This window comes from Lipophrys pholis, assembly GCF_963383615.2.
Source record: "Lipophrys pholis genome assembly, chromosome: 16".
In the NCBI taxonomy this organism is placed as follows: domain Eukaryota; kingdom Metazoa; phylum Chordata; class Actinopteri; order Blenniiformes; family Blenniidae; genus Lipophrys; species Lipophrys pholis.
Window position 1 is genome coordinate 25,685,005 of NC_137634.1, and position 19,704 is coordinate 25,704,708.

The 19,704-nt window shown below is 44.7% G+C and overlaps 1 protein-coding gene across 1 annotated transcript in view; it reads left to right on the forward strand.

Annotated features, from left to right (window-relative positions):
• Positions 1–19,704, forward strand: part of tmem132e (transmembrane protein 132E) — a gene marked incomplete at its 3' end in the record, with an annotated part of 142,252 nt that overhangs the window by 71,067 nt on the left and 51,481 nt on the right. The window contains exon 4 of the mRNA XM_080483873.1: positions 8,185–8,377. Within this exon, the coding sequence (XP_080339999.1) occupies positions 8,185–8,377 (193 nt within the window). The remainder of the gene's footprint in view (positions 1–8,184; positions 8,378–19,704) is intronic.

Here is a 19,704-nt window from a genome sequence, read left to right on the forward strand (position 1 = left end):
GATCCTCCGGTTTCAGAGGCGAGAGAAATCCCAATTCAAGAGGAGGAGTTAAAAGATTTCCGGTCACTTTTGCCCTGAACACTCCATTATCTCCCTTCCTAATGAACTAAACTACTTTCATGAAGATATTCATCATGTTACGCTTTAGCCTTTTCACCAGCTCACACAAGAAAAGCAATGACGCACAAACATAAGACAACGTGAGGGAATAAGTCCAAGAAAGAGTAGGTGGTGAAAACTCAAACGAGTGATTTGGTACCAAAAGGAGGGAAGTGAGTGAATCTGAAGCAAGTCGAGCCTCGTTTCCATTACGTTAATGATGTATCATGCATATAGCACATAGCATATATTTGAAAAGCTGCAGCTTGGGGCTTTTCCAGAGCTCATGGGGGGGGGGGGGGGTCTTTGATCAGAACTCTGTTTCAAGTGATTAACAGGGAGAGTTCATTGGATCAAAGTGCTGCGAGGCCGAGTTAGAAGAGTACATGAACCAAAATGCTGCACAAAGGTTTGGAAAGGACACATCGGCCCACGTCTCCTGCTTTTTTCCATCTATAAACCAACCTATCATTGTAACTACCAACTTATCAACTACCATTTAAACTGGTAGCGTTCGGCCTACCATTATCTACTCACCCACTCTCTAAACTCTACGATATCTTTATAGTCTCCAACCTACCAACCCACCTTCCAGCAGACAAACCCATTGACACACAATCTAACTTCCAGTCAATCACTATACAGTACATATTGTACCTACTGAACTACTTACCTTCCTACCGGTCTTTGAGCCTTTCATGTAGCATCCAAACTATCAAACTCTCTACTGACCAACATACTTTAGAAAATATCGTCTTTCTTCCATCTCCAGATGTTTCGATTTCCACTCGGACTATTTACCTACATCCCGTCCTTCATATCAACAGTGTCCTTCAACCCATAGACACACCTTCCAAACCCTGTGTTCACCATCAAACAGTGTCCTGAATGCCAACAAACCCACAGCCCACTTCCAACAGACCAATCTGCTGACACACCTTCTAATAGCCAACCTGTCTATCTGGTGTCCAACCTGCTGGGACTACCTCCTTACCTTCTAACAGACAAACCTCCTTACAGACTTTCTTTTCTCCAATCTACCGATACTGTTTGTCTCCCAAACAACTTTTAACCAGCCTGCCTCTCGAGCCATCGACACTCCTTCCAAACTTAAATCTGTCTTCATGCAGTGCAGTTTACTGCTCAACCTCCACCACGGCCCTGTTTGTAGGGCAAAGTGAACGTTTGAAAATGTCGTTGCATTTTTTGTGTTTGTTTACACAACAATGGAGCTCAAAACCACTGAAAACTCAACTTTTTGAAAATGCTCCGCCCCTGTCTCCGTGTCAATGGGGTAAAGTTCAACTTTTCTGAATCGCCACGGCCGCACATACGTGCCATCGCCATAGTAACTAGTAGTTCTGCACATGCTCAGTAGCTGGACAATCAGAACAACATTTCCTCCGTGGTGTCATGACTTCCAGTCCATATTCTCTTGGGACTTGGTAGTTTTATTTTGACAGTCACTGTAATAACAATCCATCTTGGTGGTCTGTCCACTGGAATGTCCGTGTTCTCCCGTTGTTAATGTTTAGAGTCCGTTGTTCTCTGCGGCATGTGTGTGTGTGGTTTCATTGCAAAAACAAACAACAGCACCCACTAGTGGCCCGACATGATAATTAATGCTCTGGAAACACAAAACTTCTCTGAAATAAAAACACAAGGATGAGTTTTCACTTGAATCATTGTCATGTAATCGTAGCTTTAAAGTCTTTTTCGGCCTGTGAATGTGCCTGGTGTGTGTGTGTGTGTCGGGGGGGGGGGGGGGGGGGGGGGGGGTTGGGGGTTCTGCAGGGGAACCATGAAGCTTTCCATCTGACTCTGTGCGTGATGAGACAGGCACCTAAAATCGGAGGATCAATAAGGCCCCGATAAGGCGTGCGCCGCATGACAGGCACGTATTCGACAAAGCCGCTCTCTTGGTTCACATCTGAGGGATCGTGTCAGAATCTCCAGTGTGAGTGACGCTCTTTGAATCAAACAGAGTAGAAATGTCATTTCGACTCCTTTTTTCCTTCCATTTTCATTAATAGTCTCACAATTCACTCCCATGAGAAAAAGGAAAGTGTGGACTGTAACCCAGATCACTGCGTTGGCGAGGTCCCCCCCCACCCTCCCCCCCGCCGGCGACGTGTCGAGTGGCGGTACCTGTGCTCACTCCGGCGGGCCGTATTGATGACAGTTTGAGTGTGTCCCAGACAGACGGGGGTGTTTGTTTTCACTGAGTGATGTTGAGACAAATAGGTCCCGATCTCATCACGCCGTTCCTGAGAGGAACCTTTTGTGGGCGGAGAGTTTGATCCAGCTTTCATTAAAAGCCTCTCACGGCAAACGCCTGCGCGGCTTTCTGCTTCTGTGAAGGACAGACGGCGAGCGTCTCACGGCGAGGCTTGGCGGGCGGACAAGCAGGAGCCTCGTCACAGGCGGACGGAGAAATAATTTGCCCCTTCGCCACCGGTGAGACGGTTTCATGTTCAGCTTGTTGAACCTGATGATTCGCGGTTTAAAAAGCAGGATTTTCACACGGAGGCGACTCTTATCTCTCTGGCATCGCTCCCACGTTTCTGATAGTAAATCGCAGAAAACACTTTTTTTTTTTTCGAGCACAGAAGAAGCTGAGGTATTTCATGGCCACGGCGATGAAGAACAATGGGGTTGCCTACCAAACGCCATCGATTGGTCAGAAGCAAATCTGCAGCCACTGCAATTACGGTTATTCAAAAGTGTGAGGCAGAACAAAATTTGCAATCTCCTTGCTCAAGGTCTGCGGCGAGGCCTTAAGACGGGAGGAGAAAGCTGCCCGGCAAGATTAGGGAGCCGTGATTGTTTATTGACGGGTCCCGCGTGCTGTTTTCATTCAAAGGCAACCGCTGATTAATTCCCAGTTTATGATAACTTCATCCAAGAGCACAGGAAAGCCATTAAAAAGCTGCCAGCTTCTTGGAGCATCCGTCTTGTGGAACGGCCTCACGCGCAGACGGAATCGCCCTGAGGAGTAAAAAGGTCGAACAGCAGATCAACTTTTTGTTCCATGAACTTCATCCCCTCGACGGCTTTTTTTCTTCATTTCTGATTTTTGTTCAACTGAAAGACATTGAAGCCAAAGCCCGATGAACAAACCCACTGATGTCAACGCACGAAGTAGGGACGTCCCGATCACACTTTTTGCCCCCGATACCGGTCCGATTTTTCAGAATTGAGTATCGGCCGATACCGATACTTTCCCGATCCGATACTTACATTGCTATTGCAAATATACTCAATATCTATTTTTGGAGCAACTAAGATGTCTGAAGCTAAAAGCACTATTGGCAGAAGCTTTGTTTAGCTAGAAATTATTGAATCAAAATTCTTCTCTTTCTCCTTAGTTGTTGTTGTAAACTGAGGAACATCCACACGACAAAAAAATTATCTTTGTCCTCCCTGACCTTCTCCCAAAAAACCGTCCACACCTCACTATGAACACTTCTCAACACGAGGCTTCAGGGCATGTAGTACACATGCCAGGCCTTTAGGGGCGCTGTGACTCACCAAACACAATAAAAAAGCAGAAGAAGACAGACCACATAGAAATTCAGAAGGAGACTTCTGCACATAAACACATAAACCACTTTTATAACTCTAGTTTTATAGGTCTATGGCCCCGCTCCGCCTGATTCTAGCTTCTGCAGCTCCACCGGAGCTTCTAGTCCCTGATTGTTCTGGTTATTAGGGAACGTTGCGGACCGGGTTTTTTATTTAATTTTTTTTTTAGATCGGCGGGGTGATCGGCTGGATTTGCCGATCCCCGGTCTCTCACAAATCACTAATATCGGCCCCAATCCGATATCTACCGATCGGATCGGGACATCCCCAGTACGAAGGATTCATTTACTCGATGTTTTCCAGTAAAAACATAAAACTTTCGTAGCGTTTTGGGGTCAGTTTTAATGAAAACAGCTCCGAAGGTGGAACTTTTTGAAAACTCTTTGTCTCTGTGTCCATACTGGTTGAAGGAAACTCTGCTACTGGTCCTGGTCACCACGGCCGTAGTAACGTTGTTCTGCACATGCTCAGTCGATGGACAGTGAGAACAATGTTGCCTCCAGAGTGAAACCGCACAGTTTGGCTTCATCGTAACAATTTGGCAAACCAGAAACGTGAAAAGTGGATCTGAAGCCTTTTCCAGAGAAAATCTTCGAGAATTTTGTGGAACCATTACACTTCTTATTTCTTCTACTTGATGATGGCCTGGCCTCTAGTTTCCATCCACAAAGAGACGTTTCAGTAGTTCAGCTCACAGAGCTCAGAACATGAAACTGTTGCTGGGTTTAGGCTCGTAAAACATTTTAAACGCTTAACATTCTGGTTAAATATTTAATAAATCTGTGCACTCTGCTCAGTGGTTTGAGCCCACTTTGACTTTTTAATATTTCATATCTCGCCCTTCCTTTCTGGACTTTCCTAAATGCAACCATACCTTGAATACAAATGAGAGCACTCCAGCTCACCACCTGCTCACGGTCAGAATATTTATCAATTTGTAAAGTTTTCATCTTTTTGACTGTCAGGTTAAATACAACACAACAGCTACGGGTGAAAACGCAGCGCCGGATTCTCCGCAGGTTAGTTCAAGTGATCGAAGAAACGCCTCCGATGAATGAATAAACGCTCAACTAGTGTGGTCTGAAAATAAAAGAGAGTGGTGGTCAAAGTTATGGACGGACGGATGGAGGGAGGGAGGGATGGATGGATTATATGAAGGAGGTTTCATCAGCAGGAAAGTTACGACCGACGAAGCTTTTCAGAAGAATGAAACGTTTTCACGATCGCACCCTCAGACCCCGTTGACACAACAAAGTGAAAACGAAAAACTTTTGCGTCGTCATTTAAGGAAAGGTTTCGAACCTTTTGAAAAAGACATCTGGCCGCACGGTGGCGCATTGTTTTTCCCCCTCACATCAAAATTGTGGGTTCAAATCCAGCCCGTTCATTTCTGTGTGGAGTTTGAATGTTCTCCCTGTGTGTGCCTGGGTTTCCTCCCACATTCCCAAAAACATGCGCTGGAGGTACCTGAGCAAGACCCTCGGTTCCCCTTGAGCGCTGCTCTGTGTGGCTGCTGCCAATCCGTCAATCCAGTATGAATTTCCCCTTGGGGATTAATACAGTGCTATAAAATAAAATAAAAAATAGTTCATGCAGAAACCTTGAAAACGATGCAGTTTTCACGTTGGGCCACTCGTGGGTGCTGTTGTTTGTTTTTGTAATGAAATCTAATGGGCTCTAAACATTGGGACAACAATTGGAGAACACGGACATTCTAGTGGACAGACGACCACGTTGGATTGTTAATACGGTGACTGTCAAAATAAAAGTACCATGTCCCTGGAGAATGTGGACTGGGAGTCGTGACACCATGGAGACAGAGAGAACTGGCTCTTTTTTAATATAGCTTTTAATTAGATGATTTTTTTACTTACTTTTTCTTCTTCTTTTTTCTAATGTAGTCAATGTTTTAGCTTAATTTATTTTATTTTATTTATTAATTCATTTTATAAGCTCCTGTTTATGTTTACTTAGTTGATTATTTTACTTACTTTTTATTTTTATTATCGTTCTGACGTTGCCAATGTTTTAGCCTAATTTCTTTAATTTTCATTTATTGATTCATGTTATAAGCTCTTATTTATTTTACCCTCATGGCAGCGCTCCGCATCGGGAGTTGAGTCTGGTCTGCCTGTAGGGGGCGTCGTCCTGGGGACCGTTCTGGCCACGGCGGTGGGAGCTCTGCACTGTTGTTCACTGACCGTGGTGTGGGCTCCTGACCGGCTGGCTCGGGGCGATCTGCTGTGGTGGGGCCCCCCCAAGAGCTGTAGGCTGGGGCTCCTCTCCATGTGGTCGGCCCCCGAGGACGGTGTTTTGTCTCCTGGATCACCAGGACCCGGCCGTCCCTACATCAGTTTTTATATTTTGATACGGGCGGTTGGGGTTGGTGGTGGTGTGTGTGTGTGTGTGTGTGTGTGTGTGTGTGTGTGTGTGTGTGTGTGTGTGTGTGTGTGTGTGTGTGTGTGTGTGTGTGTGTGTGTGTGTGTGTGTGTGTGTGTGTGTGTGTGTGTGTGTAAAGTTGCTCTCGTGCTTCATCAATTCCTCTGCAATCGCATCACCTAAAATAAATTTTGAAGAGGGAATGATGAGTGTTTTCATTTGAGATTCATTTTGTTTTGTTATTTTGTGTGTGTGTGTGTGTGTGTGTGTGTGTGTGTGTGTGTGTGTGTGTGTGTGTGTGTGTGTGTGTGTGTGTGTGTGTGTGTGTGTGTGTGTGTGTGTGTGTGTGTGTGTGTGTGTGTGTGTGTGTGTGTTTTATTTCTCTTTTTAAAGTATGCAAAGCACTTTGTGCTGCAATTGTATATAAATTCTCTATAAATAAAGTTTGATTTGATTTGTTTTGATTTGATGTCGACTCTTCGTCTCATTGTGAAGCAGAATTCACCAAGTGTTGGATTGTTCACCCACTAATAGGAAACGTGAGCTGGGATTAGACCGTCGTGAGGGGGTTCGTTTATCCTTCTCATGATATGTTGTTGCAATAGTAATCATAGTAATAGTAATAGTTCTGATTGTCCAGGTACTAGTACCAGCGACGAGCACTACTACTAGTTACTACGGCATGCGAAGCAGTGCTGCTTCTGCCGTTTCCTCGGAGATGGAGTGTTTTTCAAAAAGTAGCTTTTTCATCCGTTTCCATGACAACAGATTTGGAGCATTTTTCAAAAAGTTCCACCTTGAGAGCCATTTTCAAAAAGTTGCATTTTCAGTGGCTCCAAGCACCGTTGCCGTGGAAACAGACCCCCAAAACGCAATGCCGTTTTCTGAACGTAGACTCCTTTGCTGTTTCGACGAGAGTTGGATGTTGTCGGATTTCTGCAGATTGTCATCATATTCTGTTCCTGTTTCATCCAGATTAGGCCCCTGAAGGCTGGAACAGACACACTCTGGACAGGCAGGCACATGGAGGACATGCAAACTCCTACCACTCTACCACCGTAGAGATGCGATGCAGTGCTGTTTATCACGGGACCACAAAAGTTCAAATTTACAATAAAATCACATTCAGTATCAGTTTCATGTCTTTTGTCTGAAATTTCTGGGATTATTCCACCTCAAACAACCTGCCTGCAGGATGCCTCCACGTTTAATACGTCCCGAGAACCTTTGCATTTCTATATAACTGACAAGGCAGGAACGGAAAAAACCCTGGAACCATTTTTAAAAAGTGTTTCTTATTTGATTATAACACAGTCAGATGAGAGATGTGGTTCTTTTAATTTGTTTACCAACAAAATTGAACCAAACAGATTGTGTGGAGCTTCTGATTCCCAGTATAGAAAATGTTCATTGTTAGTTTTTTGGACACATTGAGCAGAAAGTGTTTATAAATCCTTCAGTAAATTAGGCTTCCAGCAATACTCCTCGGTTTTTCCATTGTGTGCCAGAGAACTCAGGTTTATCTCTGGATCTCTGGATCTCTGGATCTCTGCCGCTGTATTTTGCCGGTTGGAGGCTGTTTAATCAGTCCGTCTCGAGGTCTGGAGATGAAACTGTGACCATCAAGGGTAGCGAGAGGCAGGAGACAGACCTCGGAGGAAGATAACTTTCAGCTGCGCAGAAATCCAGATGACGAGATAAGAGACAGATTGGCTCGCCGCACAGATGGATCATAACTTAGATTTAGCTTCACAGAAGGAGCCGGTAGCATGAAGGTTTTGTGGCCAGGCAGCAAGAAGGATTACGGCACCGGAGGATTAAATTGCATCTCGTGAGAATGAATCAGGTTTTAATATGTTTTAGTGACGTCTCAGCCGCCACACCTGGAGTTTATACACTCAGGAAGTGTTAAAACTGAAGCTACTTATAAAAATGACTGGGCAATACAATTTGATCCGCAAACACTGCCTCTGGTAATGGCATGTCGTGTCTTTATAGCAGTTGGTATTGACTTTGAAAGTGTCGCCTGTACGGCTCTCATTCATCCTTTGTGTTTCTTCGTGGCTGGAATTGGTGTGGAGGCGTTTGTCTTCATGTTCTCTTCATGTCCCGGTCCTGCAGGGAGGTGTTGGGCAACGTGGAGGTGATGCAGCTGGACTTCGAGATGGAGAACTTCACCAGCCTCTCGGTGACCCGGCGGATCAACTGGAACATCGACTACAAGGGGCAGAACCCGCCGCCGGACTCGGAGAAGGTCGTCACGGAGCTGACGGTGGTTCAGCGGGACATCCAGGCCATAATCCCTTTGGCCATGGTGAGCGACAAGACCGGTCCCAGTTTATAGAGCTTCTTCTTCCCTCTAACATCCAGATTATAGAGCTTGTTCTTCCCTCTAACATGCAGATTATAGAGCATCTTCCTCCACTAACATGCAGATTATAGAGCGTCTCCCTCCACCAACATCCAGATTATAGAGCATCTTCCACATCTAACATCCAGATTATAGAGCATATTCCATATCTAACATCCAGAGTATAGAGCATCTTCCTCTTCTAACATCCAGATTATAGAGCATCTTCCACATCTCACATCCAGATTATACAGCATCTTCCTCTTCTAACATTCAGTTTATACAGCATCTTCCTCGTCTAACATTCAGATTATAGAGCATCGTCCACCTCTAATATCCAGATTACAGAGCACCTTCCTCCTCTAACATCCATATTATAGAGCGTCTCCCTCCACTAACATCCAGATGATAGAGCATCTCTTCGTCCACGAACATCCAGATTATAGAGCATCTTTCTCCACGAACACCCAGATTATAGAGCATCTTCCTCTTGAAAGTTAATCAGAAATGGGAAAATAAATCTCAAATCAGTTTACTTGTTGCACAGATGGACACAGAATTTCTCTCTTCTGCTTTGTGTATTTACATATACAGTACTTGCAGCCATGGCCAACACAGGTCGATGCATAAACACAGTTTTAACTTTACTTTACTAGTTGTCGTGAATTGTGAAGAAAAATGTCAGCGCAAGCTAAAAAGAAAGATTTCTGCAGAATGGAGGTTTTTTCATAAAGCATACATCTTCATTTACTGAAGTCGGAGGTAAAACTAACCCTAACCCTGTTTTTAGTTTGTGGAGATCAAGATGTTTCAGGATGACATCTTCAATCAACATTACACAACATGTAAAAAAGTTACAAAAAATTTGACTAACAATGTACAAGTACATCAGAACTTTTGCGAGCTAAGATAAAGTTGACCCACTTAAAGAGTCAACTTTAGCAAAAGTCCCTTTCTACTGGTTTTCCAACCGTACTAATCGTCCAAATACCTGGACTGACGCCCCAGAAGTGAAGACAGTCTGTCCTCTCTCTCCCTGGCTTGTTTCAGTTTTTAAAAAGTGTGTTGCTCCAACCAGCCAATCAGAAATCAAACCCCATATAGTGTCATCGGGGGTTCGGCCAATCCCAATCAAGGTCTCCCTTTGACACAACACTTTACATCCCCGTGTCAATATGTGTCAAGTGAAAACACAAAGTTTCACCCGGAGTACAAAGCAACATTCTGAAAACGATGTCTATTCACTGTAATGGCAGAAACACCATGGAGACTATGGACTGGGAGGCATGACACCACGGAGGAAACTCTGTTCTGATTGTCGCTACTGAGCATGTGCAGCACTATTAGTGTGAATGAACCCCAAAAAAATGCAACAACAGTTTTGCATTTTCACTTGAAATCGTTGTCGTGTAAACAGGTCACAGTAATTAGAGAAACACTGATTGTGATTCTCAATCAATCTTGTTAACTTTTCAACTTGTCTTTTCAACCGCTTGTGAGTGGAGACAATTATCGAGGGACATACACAGATCGTAAAAACTAAGAGAATAATACTGTAGTTCACAGTTAAAGGTGCTGAGGACATCCTCTGCTTGTCGCACTGAAACTTTGTAGAAGTCGAACTCTTCATTTTCACCAGGTCATTCTCACAGTCCAGAGACTCGGTGAGCCGCAACACGTCGGCCTGCTGCACATCCACTGATGTGTGCTGGAGGTCACACGGCACGTAAACAACATCACAACGTATGCAAAACTGTATCTCCACGCACGGCAGCCATTTATGCAGCTTGATATTTTTTTCTGTTTTACCCCAGAATAACTCTTACTTATCTGTCATATATTTGCATAATTACAACTGTTCTGCATCTAAAGCTCCATTAAATATACTGCATGCCGCGCATCTGCTGGAACATAAGGTTCATTTAATGTCTTTGGTCCCCTTGACATTTGGGATTTGCATGCGTCTTCCAGCCAGATGTGTTTAGCTGTGCTGCAGAATTAGATTTCTGCCCGTGTGACTTCGCCTTGTTAAATTTACCTTCTGAGGTAAGATGGCAGGAGCTGCTGGGGCTGTTTTCTCTCGTCGCAGCTTGTCACCTCTGCACTCCACGTTACTAGTTAGCATCGCGGCTGCGTGTTTCTCGATAATTTGAACGCCTTATTAGTTTCAGTCTGTGAGCACAGGACTCACAGTGATACTGTGTAAACAACACAAAGAGCTGATGTTGTTAAGGATTATGGGGGCAGCGGTAGAACGCCCGGGCCCCCGCTACCCCCCACTTTTAAACCGCACCCTAGACACACACATTGCATCCACTTCTTCAAAACACAAAGACACACCCCTACATGCATCCAACGTTCCACAGGGTGGGGGGGGGGCTTCCCCCAGCACCTCCCGCTGAGGTCTCGCCCCGACCCGGGGTGAGTGCGGCTGGAATGCGGGGGGCACGCTGGCTCAGGCATTGCGCTCCTGGGGGGGCTGGGGTGCGGTTCTCCCTCCCAATTCGCGGTTGGATTAGTGGAGGATGGGATCTCGCAGTGGCCTGGTGGGGGCCCGGCTGGCGGCATCACCCTCCGACCAAGTGTGTGAGTGTGTGAGTGTGTGAGCTCGTGTGGGCGTGTGCCTATGCGTCTGCGTCTGCGTCTGCGTCTGCATCTGTGTGTTGGTGGGGTGGTATTGGGTGTGTCTATCAATATCAGGGGGGGTATCATGGGTCGGGTACGTGGGTGGTGGGATTCGAGGCCTGTGGGGGTGGGTGGTAGGCTGTCCTCGGACTAGGTTCTTCCTGGGCTCAGGGAGGGGCTGGTCTGGGGCGCGGCTGCTGGGGCCATCTCTGCCCTGCCGGGTTGGGGGGGCCGTAGGGGGGCCTGGCTCCCGGGGGTGTGGCGGGCTCCGCCGCTGGGATTGGGGGGTCTCCCAGCCCGCTCGGCCCGGGGTCCCTACTCCGGCTGGTCTCGGCTTGGTGGCTTGGGTCGGGGCCTGGTGCCCTTTATCCTTCGCTTGTGGGCTCTTCTGGCCTGGGGGGGATTCCTCTCTGCATTCTCTATCTTGTGCTTTCTGGGCGGGGGCGTGGCTCTCTGGGGTGGCCGCTGGGGCCTCCCCGGGTCTGGTGGTCTGGTGGGCTGCCGGCCGCCGTTCCTCTTTTGTTGTTGCCTCTTTGTTAATTCATGTTCCTGCTTCATGTTACTGTCTAGATAGAGCTGCTCAGGCTGGTTAATCTAATAACAGTTAGAAAGTATTGGATCAGTGTGATAACTGCAAATAATATCTGCAGCACGAACAAGGGTATTGTATATCCCCCCCCCCCCCCCCCCCCCCCCCCCCCCCCAATCTTCTCTCTTCTCTCTCTCTCTCTGAGCGTTCCCCCCCGGTCGTGTACAGCAGCCATGCCAACTCCTAATAAAGCAGCAACAGGAGGAGACTCCAGGTCTCTTCCTGTTCAAGAGTAAAAACTGTTCTGACTCCAGAAGGTTCTAGATCACATCATATTGTTTGGTCAAGCTGCCGAACAGGACAAGGGAAAACAAAACAAAAAAACAAAACAAGAAGACAACAAGAGGTTTGATCCGGTCAAAGGATTTTTGTGCACAGAGAATATTTCTTCAAAAGGTTAAAGTCAGGAAGTCATGCTAATGCTTCTAGTAAGATAACATGAAGCTTTTCAAGCAGAAGATTCACTGTTAATCTTTGTGTTAAACTGGGTCATCGTTTAACCAGCCGTTAAATACATTTAACCCACCGTTAACTTTAACAGCACTGTTATCTTGTTGTTCAAAACTCGGTTAACTTTAACCAGGTGTTACCTTGACGCTAAAGTTAAGGCACCCCCGGACCTCCGCTAACTTTTTAACAATGGTGAACTCTCACCATGGCGTTCACTGGCAGCGCCGCGTTCATGATACCAGTTCAACCAAGGAAGGACAGGGTGGACCGTGGACTGAACTTTGATATAAGTCAATACTCTAATGAAGAGTTACGCCTCTATGGAGCTCCGGAGTGGCCATCGGGAAAATTTTTATATAAATAATTATACACATATATATATATATATATATATATATATTTATTAATTTTTAAATTTTTTCTATTGACTTATATCAAAGTTAAGTCCACAGTTCACCCTATCCTTCCTTTGTTGAATTCATAACCTCAAATGAATAACTCGAGACACCCAGTTATCTCTATCGCCTTCCCCAGTATTATATTTTTTCACCAATGTCGCTTCCATCCAGTCATATTTACTGTTATGGAGCTTTGAGATCAAATAATGCGGACACATTAGATATTGGTGTTTTCTAACTAAAGCATGTGAAATACAGACGTGTTAAACTCACTTTGGTCCAAAAAGAAAGGATCTAATTCTCAGCCGCTCCGGATCACGTATTCCCTCTTTACCATAAATAAATGAGTTTGGGGCTTATTTTTCAACATTTGGGCATTTCAGAGTGAATTTCTGCTCCTTTCACTTTATTTCTGAACGTGTCTGAATCAAAAGCTTCAACATGGAAGAATGGAGGTGTAGAATGATAGAACGCTGCTCTACAGCTGTTTCCAATAGCAACCCTATGTAAACACGCTGATGGACAATAAAAGTTCTCTTCCACATGAAGCCATTAAAAGGCTCATTTTATGGTTAAAGAAATCCAAGCTATGATTTACAGTAGCATGTAGTTTGTTTATTAGTTACTGATGAACCAAAAGTATTGCTTTATTATAAAGAAGTACTGTGGAGCGTCTCATAGCGGAGCAACACAGCCTCATACAGACCTCTCCCTTCGTGGCCACAAGTAAAGAATCTTGTGGCCAGAGATTAAATGATCTCGTTCACGCGCTTTATTAATTTGAGGTAACGACTTGTTATCTCGTTCCCACGCTTTATTATTATTTTTCTCTATGGCCACTCCGGGGCCACGTACAGTCCACTTTCTAGATCGTCCTCTCGGGTCAAAATTAAAAAAAAAAGAAGAGGCAACATGAAGCCTCCGATCATCCAGCTCAGTTTTCATCTTCCACTTTAATCCTGGCAGCAGCGTAGTTTGTCATGTTTTATGGTCGTTTTATATAGACCAGATTAAAAACACTGCGCTGCCTCCACCACAATGTTTAAGACAAAACACGGAAGCACGGAGACTTGAAAGTGGGCGGAGCCTTGGGCGGAGCCTTGGGCGGAGCAGCGTCAGGGACGCTAACCACTGCTGTTAACCTCACCGTTAACTTTGACGGCAACGTCAACAAACGGGATGACTAACCATGTTTTAAACAACGCATATTTAATGGTTGGTTAGCTAACGGCGGGTTAAGGATTTAACCGGCGGTTAGGGCTTAACCAGTGGTTAAAGTAACCCAGTTTTGAACAACTGGGCCCAGATGTGTACTTCCATATTAAAGCTTTTAACCAATCACATTTTAGCCATCACCTGTTGCCGGGTAAAGAAATCTGCCACATTCAGTCCTGCAGGCGTCTGCAGTGTAAACAAGTGTCAGTCGCTGCTGCTTCAACCAATCAGATTTAGATATTGATGACTCAGGGGTTTCTAGCGGGCCTAGCATGACGTCAGCATATTCCAGCCCTCTGATTGGATGGTCAGAGAGTTCACTCTCCAGTGCTAGCTTACTGCATCTGTAGCAGCTGCATGAACACAATACAGTTGTCTTTGATTTATTAGCGGTTTTGTCAACCTACAATGGCTGAAGGAGACGATAAAGACATTTGGTTGCAGATTTATTGTCAAAACAATTTTCAAGTGGGACTTTTCCAAGAGGTCATTGAACGCACCGCAGCACTCCAAGGGCAAGGAGGTCCGGTGCAATTTACCTGCGCTCACTACAACTTCCATGGCAGGATTCAGGATTATGGTATTTGTAGTGCTGTCAAAAATAACGCATTAATTTAATTAATTGATTCGAAATGTTTGATTCGTTAAAAAAAATAAAATATTTGCGTAATTTCCGTAGTTTTGTTTACTTCTGGGGTTTTTTTGGTGTTGTTTTTTGTTTTTACTCCCATACCGGAGCAGCAGCATGTGCAGCGTCTCTGGGCGCAAGCACCATGACTCCAGAGCAGCACAACACCGAGTGGAATAATATTAAGGCAGAAAGTTTCACTTTAACAGTTACTCGCGTTTGAGTGCAGTCTCTTTCTCTCTCTCTCTCTCTCTCTCTCTCTGTCTCTCTCTCTCTCTCTCTCTCTCTCTCTCTCTCTCTCTCTCGCTCTCTCTCTCAATGCGGGCTACTTTCTCTCTCTCTGTCTCATGTGTGTGTATTACAGTATATGATTGCTACTTAATTCATATAATAAGTTCACAACTTTGTTTCTCAAAGTGGTGGACCTGCACTCTAACAAAACCCACACTTATGTTATGTTAATTTATGCTTTTATTATTTTGCTCATCTTGGTGAGAAACAGTTTCACGCAAAGCTAAAAAGACGTTATAAAGTTAGTCTTTGAATTTAAATATAGTCTAATATAGTGTGTGTTGAGTCAACATCAATTCCATTGTTTTCACTGAATAAATATCCATTACAAGTTTCAGTCTTCAGTAGAAAAACAATGCAATTAATTGCAGGTAATTACAGAAGATTGTGCAATTAATTTGTTAATTTTTAATCGATTGACAGCACTAGTAATTTCCCATTATATTATGTTCAACACGACGAAAAGCTGACAATCGCCACTTTTTTATGCAGCTGCAGCAGAAGGAGAGACGTGAACTCAGATTTTTTTCATTCGTAAAGGTATTTATTCTGGCTACACGAGAATCTATCTGTGATGCAAAGGCTTTTTTTCCACCCTTCAGTAACTTTGATTGACTCAGACCAGCACTAGTGAAGGCCTGAGTCTGAAATGCACGGCCCGCCACTGGTATTTAGTGACTACAGTACGTGGTGCTGATTAAAACCTCCCAGAAAGTGAGTTTAGTTGTTGGCGGTCGGCCTGGCTCTCTGCTGATGAGCCTCCTGGAACCAGCACCCGCTGCAGGGTTGAACCGGACGGCAGCTTTCAGGGCCGCCGCGCCGTTCATTACTGCTCCTCCATGTAACAATCAATCATAATCAGCAGATTATTCACGCCGAGCCCAAACAGCCTTGAGAGCTCCGGCAGCACGAAACAGAGGAAAGGTTAACTGGTGGACAACACAGCAGCCATAGCTAAGGAGAGCACAAAGGCACAACTGTCACTGTTCATTGTGCCCAGCAGATGTTGATAGAACTATAATTAGCTTCTCCTTGTTCGGAGCGCTGGACCTCTTCAAACTGTCCATCACGCTGTTTAATAGGCTACCGCTTCAAGTTTGAGATTTGGGGCAGGAGAAACACAGGCCTGGACACTCAACTGTAACTCTGAAAACATCAGTAGTTCCTCAGGTTTCCTAAAGACAGAACCAGGAAGAGCTTTCCTGGACTTCCTGAGAAATACCGAGTTCACATCTGATTGGCCGGCTGGAGGCTTTTCCACCTGCACCATCCCAGATTCCTATTGTTCATTTTTTCTGGATTGAACGTGGAGCTGATAAGCGTTTCCACACTGATAAAGCCATTTTTGATTTGCTCTGATTGAATCTCATCGTTGACAGCAGAACAGGAGGCCGCGGACATAAACTCCTCATGGGAAAACCTTTTTTTAGGATTCAATCGGACTTTTCTCCACTGAGACGCCGGTTCTGAGAGTGTAGAAGGAAAAGGTGAGATGTAGTCAAATTTGAAGTGAAGTGTGACGATGAAGCCGAGTCAGTCACGGTTGACAGACTAATTGAAGGCAATTCAGAAGAAACTTTCTAAATTGATGAAGCCTGACAGGTCTTAGAGTGATGGTCTTATATCCACCTTTTATACCTGCTTCAAAATGAGACACAGTCCTCAGGGTCAATAAAGCACCTCTCCTTTACTCTCTTAACTAACCATCTGTCCTTCTATCTGTCGATATGTCTTTCTATGTACCACTCTCCAATCCAACATGTCTATCTGGCTGCATACACCTCAGTCTATATGAAACGTCAAACTGAACCTGTTCATCGTTCTACTTGCTGTCATACAGACCTAATTATTTAGGGGCAAACTGTCTTCTTACGTATCAGGAGACAATCCCAGCTAAAGGACTGATTACCGGTTCCACCTGGTACCTGGACATGTTAAATAATAATAATGATAATGGCTTGGATTTATATAGCGCTTTTTTTCGCGCTGACTCAAAGCGCGTACAGAGACCATTATTCATTCACACCGGTCCCACCAGTGACGGTAAGCTACGTTGCAGCCACAGTCCCTCACAGGACAGAAACAGAGCGACACCAACGGGACATTTCACACTCATGTTTGTAGACCGTGAGAAGACACCAGAGCACATGGAGCCTGGATTTGAACCCACAGCCTTCTTGTAATGATGCAGAAGCAATAACCACTGCCCCACCGTGGAGCCGCAAGTCTTCCACTAGACCTCGTCCTCTGACCCGCCAGTTGGGCACAGTTGCAACGGTAGTTTCGGTTTCCACAAGAGCGGGTTATTAGTTCACCACCTACAGGAGTATGATAGTCCAGCCGACAGCTCCAGGGGACAGAGAGACACACAAACTATCAAACCACGGTACGGTAGTGATTCCATCAGGATGGACAGTTATCCCACACAACCGATATATTGTCCATCCAACATACCTATTTATCTTCATGCCATCCAAGAGTTCAATGTTTTTATATCCTAAACTCTTACCGCTCTATCGTTGTTCATACTGTCCAACATACCGTACCAATCAATCAACCTGCACAACAACCAGCATCTTAACTGCCTGTTGATGTTATTGTTTACATGTGAGATCGTGTCTCTGTGTTCACCCCCGTGATGGACTGGGCTGTTCGGCAATGGTGACTGAAAAGAGCAGACTTCAGATCAGAAGTTTGCAGGTTTGAATCCCACAGCCCACCGTAATGTGACTGCACCTCCGCATCCTAGAAATAGGATAGGTCAATGGTGAAGATGGATGGACGGACATCAGTTAGGAGGGCAAACACTTTGAGAAGCCCTGCAATGAATCATTCAAACCCAAACCGAGCAGAGCAAGGAGAAGCATTGCTGTGAAGTTTCACGTCTTCCAGCTTCTTTCACTGGATTTCTTGTTCAGCTGCAAATGCAAATCGGTTTTCAGCTGGTGGCGAACAACCCGCTGACAGCTCGTAGGAGAGATCAGCACTTTGTGAAAGTGCAGATACGGAAAGAGGCGGCCGGCGGTTTCTGTCTCCGAAATACAAACCTGATGCGTTTGGTGTTACAGAGCAGCAGAGGGGAGTCTCTCCAGCGGACCCCTGCAATAACTCTCTGACTTGTGAACAAGGAGGGAGCAAAGCAAAGGAAAGACAAGCAACGCGGCTGCAGAATGCTTTTTTTTTTTTTTACAGCTGGAAGATCACAGTTTGTGGGCCGACTACAGTCGACGTGGTGCAGCTGAGGGGAGGAGAGAGAAGAGAAAATGTGGAATTACTTGAGAATTTACAGTGTGGAAGAAATGGGAAAGGTTAAATCAAGCCTGGGGCTTACTGCACAGTTTAGGTCAGTGTTCTCCAAACCACTGCGGCCCTGTTTGACTGGACAGTCCCATTAGTTGGAGCTAACAGAGCTGAACTGGTAACACTACAGCCGAGCAGAGGGGCTCGGCCACATTCCTCCTCGATCAGCTGCTCTGCGCCACCGTCCATTAATGAAAGATGATGCTTTGTGTGGCGAAGACGCCAGAGCCCAGAGTCACGCACTTCAAACGTACTCTATACCCGTGTGTAAATATAAGCAGCAAGGAAACTGGTGTTCTTTACATTATTCAAAAGCAGATGGAAATGATGGTGATGGTGAAAAAGAACGTTTAGGTTTTAAACATTTAGCAACTTTCATGTTCTTTAGTTAAGATAAGAATCACTAAGACGCCATTTACACGACGTTTCAAGCGAAAACGTTGTGTTTGTGTTTTCATTTCAGAAAAGTTTCACATTTATACGGCAACGTGTTTCTCCATTTACACAGAAACGACAGAAACGCAAAAAAAGTATGTAGTTTATGTAGTTTATGTAGTTTATGTGTTTGCATGTTGAGCCACTAGTGGGTGCTGTTGCCGTTTTTGCATTGAAACCACACACACATGCAAACATTTCATTTATATTTATTCAGATCTCCGTTTGCTGCAGTTTGCGCAGCAGCTACTCTTCCTGGAGTCCACCAAAAGCGCAGTGAGCTGTTGGCATCACAAGTTTCCAGAATGATATTATCCACAGGAATAAAATAAAAGACTGCTACAAATCATGAATACATGACAAACCTTGATCGCATCACAATCCCTGACCACAATACCCACGTTAACAAATATACATTAGGAAGAAAAAACAACTGGAGAACACAGACATTCTAGTGGACCACCAAGTTGGATTGTTATTACGGTGACTGTCAAAATAAAAGTACCAAGTCTAGGAGTTCTTACCCAACACAGTAATTTTTTTTCTAGATCCAACATCTATTCAATATTTCAGAATTTATAATATTTTTAATTAAACTACACTTATAACAAGATTTTTTAATTCCCGACTGGTCGCTTCTGCACATTCCCCAACAAATTGTTTTCTGCCGGTTTGGTTAATGTCATAGTGTTAAAATGCATTAGTCATCGTCCAAAATAAATCCATTTTGTTCGCTGTGAGACCTGAAACACAACCCTTTAGTATTTTCCATTAAGTGGAGCGTCTAATAACTGTTTTGCAGGCTCCTACAGAACACAGTAATTAAGTGAAATGATCACGGTGTGCAGCGACGGCTGCTTTTTGTTCCAAGCTGAATTCAGGTAAGCATAATGAGCGCTCCCAGAGTAGCACACATTTAATTGTAGAGTGTCTGGTGTAGTGCAACACTTACCAGATGCCAAAACAGCAAGGAGAGCTTAGGGATGATGTCTTTCAATTAGGATTTCGCCCCAGAGCCCAGTCAATGTTGCACCAAGGTGGGAGGCTTCACTTCCCACAAATTGGCCGCATTTTATAAACAAAAGAAAGAAAGTACAACTAAAGACAATGCTGCTTTTCCGGTCCGATGCATTCCCTTTAATGACATAGAAATTAAGTTGAATTGCAGGAATCTACCGATTGGATTTTCCCTCGTGATCGTCCCGACGAATAGAAGCTGATTGGTTGAAGTCTGCACGTAAACGTCAGTGACGCATGTTCAGCTGCTTGTTATGTCACTTATCAAATGAGGCTGTCGACTGAATGAATCCCAATTAAGAAAACACTCTTTCAGTTGGCTTAGGAATGTTTGGTCCTGTCT